Source organism: Cibotium barometz, chromosome 14, assembly GCF_041138505.1.
Source record: "Cibotium barometz isolate CiBa-2024 chromosome 14, ASM4113850v1, whole genome shotgun sequence".
Classification (NCBI taxonomy): Eukaryota; Viridiplantae; Streptophyta; class Polypodiopsida; order Cyatheales; family Cibotiaceae; genus Cibotium; species Cibotium barometz.
In genome coordinates, this window is record NC_141059.1 from 803967 (window position 1) to 811865 (window position 7899).

The window sequence follows — 7899 nt, forward strand, 5'->3', positions numbered from 1 at the left end:
TAATAATGCTATAGCATGCATTAGTTGTATGTGGCGACGAAAGTAGTGAAGTTAAGTGAAAAATGCTATGGAATACAATGATTAAATGAAAAAATAAAAAGTTAAGTGAAAAATGCTATGGAATACAATGATTAAATGAAAAAATAAAAATACAACGATTAAATGAAATAATGAAAATTACTACCAATCATGTGTTAGTGCAGGGTTTAGAATAGAATTCGAGTCCTCAAGGTGGTGTGGGTTCGAATCTTCCCTGTACGAGCGATGGCACGTTGATAACATGTGTACTTTCAAACAAGGTCACATAATAATAATAAATAGGAGTCACAAATTACAATGTTCCACGTAACGAACGGCAGCGTTGCCATCAATACCACTAAGGTCGGAGGAGATGCCACTTGGAAACAAATTGCTTGCGTAAACGACCATAGGAAGCCGGCATCAACGGGGAGCCGGCATCATCGGGGAGCCGGCATCAATGGGACGTCTTGGTAATCATAAACCGTCGGATAAAGGCATGAACGGCGTAGATGCATCCGCGTCCCGCTTCGCCAGGTGAGGGTATCTTGATTTGTCGTATGACGCACAAAAGCCAAATGGGAGCGGCTTGCACTGCAGCACTGCACTCAGCAGAGTGAACAACACACTTCTGCACTTCAGGCTGTAGTGTTTCTTTTGCTAATTACATGAGTTTGGATTCTTGGGAGTCTGTCTACGGTTACTGTTTAATAGCTCCCGACATCTGAAAGAAGTGGGGGTAATTAAAAGAGCAATACGATAAGGGGTCTCTATACACACTTTTTCGATTTCAAAGGGGCTATGCATTTGTAATTTGTGAAAGAGGTGGGAAGAAGGCTTTGAGTTCAATTCTAAGAGCTGGAGCCTGGGGAGACCCTGATCAGGGAAGAAGCGTCTTTTTCTTTTCTTTTGCACACAAGGTTGTGATTGATTGGAACTCTCTGTATGAATGGGCTCTTCAGGGAATGGTGCCCTATGGAAGGGGTTTCACACCGGCAAAGCAACCTCACCTGCTCCCATCTGGTGGCGGGGGGACGAGCCGGTGCCCTTGGACCGGCCCTCCTTCCAGAGCTCCAATCTGGACCTCAGCTTCCAAAGCAGTATAACAGGGGCAATGTCAGAGATGAGCAGTTATACCCCCGTTGGGGCCGGCGGGGACAAGCTCTTCGTGGTGCCCGTGCGAGGGTCCGAGACCCCTCTCACACGTGCCAAGCTGCCTGGTATCCACGGCTCATCCACACCGGAGGTTCAAAGGAAGCTGGCAGAAGCAGACCCTGATAATGTCCACCAGGTGGCCATGCGCTTGTACAAGACGCTAAAGCTCCATGGCCTCTCCGGAGAGGCAGAAAGGGCCTTCAAGCACCTCAATGAGGCAGGCCATGCAGCCGAAAGCGAGGACAAGGAGAGAGACAGCGAGGACTTGGTGGGGATGGAATACATACTTAAGAATGGGATCGTTAGCTACTTGCGAGATGTTGCCCGAATCACCCCACCAATACCTCGACAGGTACGCCAATATGGAGACTCTCAATTGACACCTTGATAAATATACTGACATAAATCATGCCTAATAACCATTGATCAATACCCGATTTGATAGACTGAAATGGAAAATCTGTAGGTTGTGCGCTTCATGGGGATTCACTACACCGCGAAAATACCCGTTGGGCCGGACGGCTACGACACATTCGGCAAGAAACTCCTTGGTTGCTTCTTGGGTCCTTTCATGAATATTGGCAGGAAGAAGGAGTTTGTGCAGCTCGAGATTTTAAGAGACCTCGTTGGCTACGTGATGCCTGGTTCTATGACGCTCCTCTTGGGGCCTCCAGGTAACCAATTTTGCAAATATAATCTCGAAACTGTTATGATGGCTATATTATGAGAATACTAATTACTTTGCGTTTGCCATTTCATTTGTGATTGTTATTATCATTATTGCAGGAAGCGGCAAGAGCACTCTGCTGAAGGTGCGTGTCTCTGAAATGTAATCTTCTTGATGGAGCTGCTTGAAATACTGGAAAGAAGGAATACTGATGATAAATGTCGTCTTCAAAACAGGTTCTAGCTGGAAGAGCTCTGGTAAACAAAAGCACAACCTTGGAAGGCACAGTCTTGTATAATGATAGGGAAGCCGAGGAGGTGGTGTTGACAAGGCTGATAGCGTACATCAACGGGCAACTAAACAAGTAGGGGAATTAGCTAGGACGAGATCTCGTATAATATAATGCATTTCATATTAAATATTACAGCTGGTTCTTGAATGAAGCTTAATATTTTGTATGGTTGCTGATTGCAGGCACATCCCGTTTCTGACAGTGCGGGAGACGCTAGAGTTTGCGGAGGATTGCACGCAGGGGTTGAGACCAGAGAACTTCTCGCCGCAGATGAGAAAGTTCTTTGCCCATGCGCTCGTAGAAGGGCAGGACCCATTCCTGGAGTACGTGATGCAGGTGCTGGGGCTCAAGGGCATCGAGCATCAGCTCGTGGGGTCGGCGCAGGAGGGTATCACGGAAAGTGACCGGGCGCGGCTCACGACGGCCGAGATCGCGCTGGGCACCTACTCCATCATGCTGTACGACCAGCCCTGCTCCGGCCAGGACTCCCTCGCAACCTACGACCTCGTCAGCACCCTGCGTGCCATCAGCCGAATCCAGCAGTGCTCCGCCGTCATGGCCCTCGTCCAGCTATCCCAAGAGACCTTTGACCTCTTCGATAGAGTCATCCTGCTCGGAGAGGGCCAAATCCTCTACCAGGGGCCCTGCAAGGACGTCCTCCACTACTTCGCCCATCTCGGGTACTTATGACTTTTCTTCATCTGGAGCTTAGATTATGACGTCAATCAAGGAAGGTTGTTTATTTTTACTTACAATCATCACCATGGATTGGATTGTGTAGCTACCTTAAGCCTGCCCACGTGGATTCGAGTGGGTTTCTCCAAGACATTGCCGCCGGCGAAGGGGGTCAGTACATGGAGCCCGGGTCCAAGAATTTGGCGGTGGAAGAGCTCGTCCTGGCATTCAAGAACTCTAACCTGTTTAATGACATCCTGCGTGTCGTCTACAGTGACGACGTTCTGCACACATTCTGGGTGGAGAGCGAGCCTAGCTTGGGTTTGGCTGTGCGCACCCCCGAGCCAAGATCCTATGAGCGCGATTATCCTGAAGACGAAATTTCACGCCGGGGTTTAGGTGATGATCTCTCACTTATTTTTCCTTCTGAACAAACAAAGCTGCATATCTTCTGATAAAATGTCGTGTGATTTGTACTAGAGGTTGTGGTGGCAAAATTGTCGAAGAAGGTGGACTACACACGCGGCATAGAAAGCACAGGACGTATTCTAATTGGTGACGTAGTTACCGGGATCTCCACCAACGATGAAGAGATGCAGTACATTGCTGTGGGCTCTGAGATAGATGAGCAGACGAGGTTGAATTCTGTCTACACCATGCTGAAAAATGCAAGGGGCCACGTGCGACTACAAGTTGAGCGCTTGATAGAGGAGGTGCGCCCTAATTTTCACCACATAATAATCTGAGCGTAGGCCTAATTCGGAGCAAATTAGCGGGTCCTTAATGCTGGTCGAATTGAACCTGTGGCTGCATACAGCACGGAGAAGATGATTTGCCTGAAGATGATAGTCAATTTTCAAGGGCTTTTGTACAAGATCGGTGGGCGGCAGCCAAAACTCTCATCAAACGGCAGTTGAAGGTCGCGAAGAGATTGCAGATTTTGATCAACCTACGCTTGATCCAGGTAACGTGAAGAACCCTACAGCATTACGTCTGAAGCCTTTATACGCTATGAAACCACATTAAAAGGCTGCACTGATTGCAGGTGTTGATCCTGGGTTTGTTTGCCGGATCTCTGTTTTGGCATGTTGGTGGAGTCTATGACCCTCTCGACCTTAGCATGGTCCGAAGCTTGGGGTTTGTGGCCAACATGAGCATCCTCCTCATAAACATGGTTCAGCTTCCTGTGTATATGTTGTTACGGCCTGTGTTCTACAAGCATAGAGCACAGAGGTTTTTCCGTGCCTCATCCTACGTGATTGCTCACAGCGCCATCAACATTCCGCAGTCGCTTGTTGAGGTGGGACAATATTTCTCTGACTAGTAACATGCAATATCGGTAGTACATAATTCCTTAACAGCTCAATTCAAAATGTGTTGTTTTGTATGTCTTGTTTGCAGGCCCTGGTTTACACTTTGTGCGTTTATTTCATGGCGGGCCTATCCATGAATAAACACGGCGCCCACTTCCTTGAGTTTCTAGGCCTACTGTTTTTGGTGTGCTACCTCGGCTCATCTTTAGTTCTACTTTTGAGTGCGATCTCCCCCATACTCGAAGCAGCAAATGCCCTAGCTGGTAAGAACTTGAACGTGTAATGATTGAGCTTTGTTTTCTAAACTCATGGTGCGAAGGCTTGAGAATATACATTGATTATTAATGCCTATAAATCCTTTTGCAGGATTGCTAGTATCCATGTTTTTGTTGTTCAGCGGTTTTGTGATCTATCCGACCATCATTCCCAACTTCTTGAGGTGGCTGTACTACTTGAACCCTCTGCACTGGGCAAATGTCGTGTACTGCATGACCCAGATAGGAGAGACGTACACAGACCCGTGCACGCAGTACCTAGGAAGCTCGCTGGACTTCTGCAACATATACCCGGACCTAACGGTAGGGGAGGCATATTTGGAGAGATACCAGCTGGCGTCCAGCGATCAGAAGCATTGGCTGGGCACCTCCTATGCCATACTTCTGGCCTGGATCGTGGGCATCAAAGTGCTGTGCTTTGTGGCCTTGAACAAGCTCAATTTTCCCGAGGTGAATCAGTCTTTGCCGAGGCCGAGGCGCTCCAGGCCCGTCTTCAGCCAGGTGGAAAAAGATGCCGAGGATGCGAGTTCCATCTCGGGCGACTTATACGCATCTCAAGGGGTAGATTCTTCTGAGACCAGAGATTCCAGTGACCTCCCGGTCCTGCGGAGGAAGGATCGGACTAACCTGGAAGAAGGGCTGGTGGACGATGATGAAGATCTGGTCAACGGCGGAAGTGAGTGGCGGGCGTCGAACATCCCGGTCAAGCCGGTCACCCTCTCTTTTTACAATCTGGTGTTTCATGCAGCAGGCGATGGTCGCCATGAGAGAATGGTGCTCAATAGGGTGTCCGGGTGGGCAAAACCCGGGAGTATGCTGGCGCTTATCGGCAGCTCTAAGTCAGGAAAAACAACCTTGCTCAAGGTGCTTGCCGGGCGGCCGCCGCCCGGGAAACTAGAAGGTGACATTCTGGCCAACGGCTTCAAGGCCCCGCCGGCGTCGTTCTCCAGGGTGACGGGCTTCGTCGAGCGATTGGATGCCCATCAGCCTTTCCTCACGGTCCGAGAATCTCTCCACTTCAGTGCCACATTGCGCCTGGACGGCAGCATCAATCCCATGCAGCGCTCCGCCCACGTGGAGTTGGTGTTGCAATTGCTTGACTTGGCACATGTGAGCAATCAGCTGGTGGGCTCCATCCGAGATGCGGCCGGCCGGACCTACGAGACGGCCAAAAAGATCACCATAGCAGTCGAACTGGCGGCAAATCCAAGCGTGCTGTTTCTGGACGAGCCCACATCCGGTTTGGACAGCGTCGGCTCACGCAACATTCTGTCGGCTCTGCAAACCATCGCCGGCACAGGACGAACCGTGATAAGCACTATGCAGCACCCGAGTGCGGTTGGTCTGGCCACCTTCAATAACGTTCTCATCTTAAGCACGGGCGGCGAGCAGGTGTACTTTGGGCCGGTGGGCTTTAACTGCCAGGAGTTGCTCCGCTATTTCGCCGCCATCCCGAAGCTAGGGCCGTCGCCAGACCTCCTGGCGTTGCAAAACCCAATCAGCTTTGTTCTGGACGCGCTGGGGGCTGGCATCAAGCGGCGCGACCCCATCCATAACTTCCCCGTCCTCTACCGGAACTCGGCTCTGGCATCCTCTAATGCCGACGAGCTACACCGGCTCCGACGGCAGACTCGGCGGCGCGGCCTCAAGCCAGTGGACTCCGACTACGCAGCGCCACTAGGCAGGCAGGCCTCCATGGTGTTCCTACGCACCCAACGCTTCTTATGGCGCAACGTGTCCTACACATTTGGGCGGCTCACAGGCTCCATAGCTCTGGGTCTTCTCATGGGATCTATCTATTTACATATAAGCTACGCCGACACCTTCAGCCTTACGTCCAGGTCTCTCTACATCTACATGCAAGTGATGCTGATAGGCGTGATTACATCCAACAACGTGGTTCCGCAGGTGGGATCCGACAGGCTCGCATACTACAGGGAGCGCAGAGCTCATATGTACCACCCTGTGTTCTACCCCATAGCCTGGGTGCTGGCGGAGATCCCTTACCTCCTGCTTGCGTCTCTGGCTTTCGCTGGCATCGGCAACGCCATTGCCGCCATCGCCACGGACTCCTTGATAAACTTCCTCACCTACTGGCTGTGTCTGTTCGTGTTCACACTCTCCGTCACTTACTTCGGCATGCTGCTCACGCTGGCCACCCCGCAGCCCGTGCTGGCCGCCTTCGTGGTGTCCATCGTCACGTCCGTGTGGGTGACCGGCTCGGGCGTGGTGGTTCCCTTCAGTAGAATAAGCCAAGCCTACAAGTGGGTCTTCTGGTCCAACCCTTACCAGTACGTCGTCAACACGCTGACGGCCGTCAGCTTTTACTGCGACACGTCGACGCCGGCATGCCGGCAGTGCGTGGTCAATGAGCCGTGCCCAGGCTGCCCCTGCACACAGCTCTCCAATTTGAACTACAGTTTCTCCTGGGACCGGCTGGACGAGGTGAGATCTATTCGAGAGAACAGCGTCCCTCTGGATTTCGCGGCTCTGCTGGGCATGGCGGCTGTTTTCGCCGTTCTAGCTTTCTTGGCCTTCACCTTCTTCAGGCACAACGCGAACCCCGTCAACAGATGAACAAAAAAAACTAACTGTGTAAAATGAAAATTGATTAATTAGTGAAGGTGTTTGTAAGGTTTTAAGGCAACCTTAATACAACTTTTTATTTTATCAAACGTCAGTTTGCAACTTCCGTATCTCTCTCTCTCTCTCTCTCTCTCTCTCTCTCTCTCTCTCCGTCTCGTAGCAAGAGAGTTTTTATCTCTTTATCTCTCCCCTTGTGGTTGCCATCATCAAAGAGTCGTCCAACAAACCAACACGTAAGGTTTTCAACTATGTGAAGGAATTGCTTGGCTTTCGAACGGAGGCTAGTTTTATACACTACAGGAGACTTCTCCTAATCAGACGTTGGATAATTTTTAATATCCTTACATGTACATCAATTGAGAACCCCACCCTTATAAACACTCAAAACACTACAAGGTAATCTACTAATGTAAGGGTAGAGCATCTCACTTGGGGCCTCATTAACAACACTATCCTAATGTTAGCTATTCCAGCAACTTTTCACATAATTGTTCTGGAATAGACTTTGTACCAAGAACTGTATACATTTCCTCCAAGAAAGTGTCTCCATAATTCTCATGGATAGAAGTTATATATCAACGACTCAGAGAGATTGCCAACATCCTATCTCTGGATCATGGAGCGTTTCTACTCGAATTTTTGCATTTTTCTAGAATAAAAAACATGTTTTACCCATGTTATTAAGGTTTTCAAACTATTTTTTGGTTTCATTTGCAAAGCATCCATTTATTTAAGCCCATCCTGTCTCTCGTTTTCCAACGATGTATCCAATTTCTACTTCGACCAGATCCATAGGCACAGCTTACACCATATCCAATCCCCTGGGTCTAGCTTGCCACCCTACCACTAGACCTATGGAGCCAACGTGAACTCACACACCCATAATTGATATTCTTGATTCGTTTCTTACACACCCAA

General features: G+C 49.6%; 1 protein-coding gene across 1 annotated transcript; it reads left to right on the forward strand.

Annotated features, from left to right (window-relative positions):
• The first annotated feature begins 636 nt into the window (after positions 1 to 636).
• Positions 637 to 7070, forward strand: LOC147631526 (ABC transporter G family member 32-like). The gene is made up of 11 exons (XM_086808030.1): positions 637 to 1525; positions 1640 to 1847; positions 1960 to 1985; positions 2077 to 2204; positions 2315 to 2812; positions 2914 to 3206; positions 3288 to 3520; positions 3625 to 3771; positions 3853 to 4107; positions 4209 to 4383; positions 4487 to 7070. The coding sequence occupies exons 1-11, from the start codon at positions 968 to 970 to the stop codon at positions 6970 to 6972; spliced, it is 5007 nt and encodes a 1668-aa protein (XP_086664156.1). The 5' UTR covers positions 637 to 967; the 3' UTR covers positions 6973 to 7070.
• Positions 7071 to 7899: the final 829 nt, after the last annotated feature.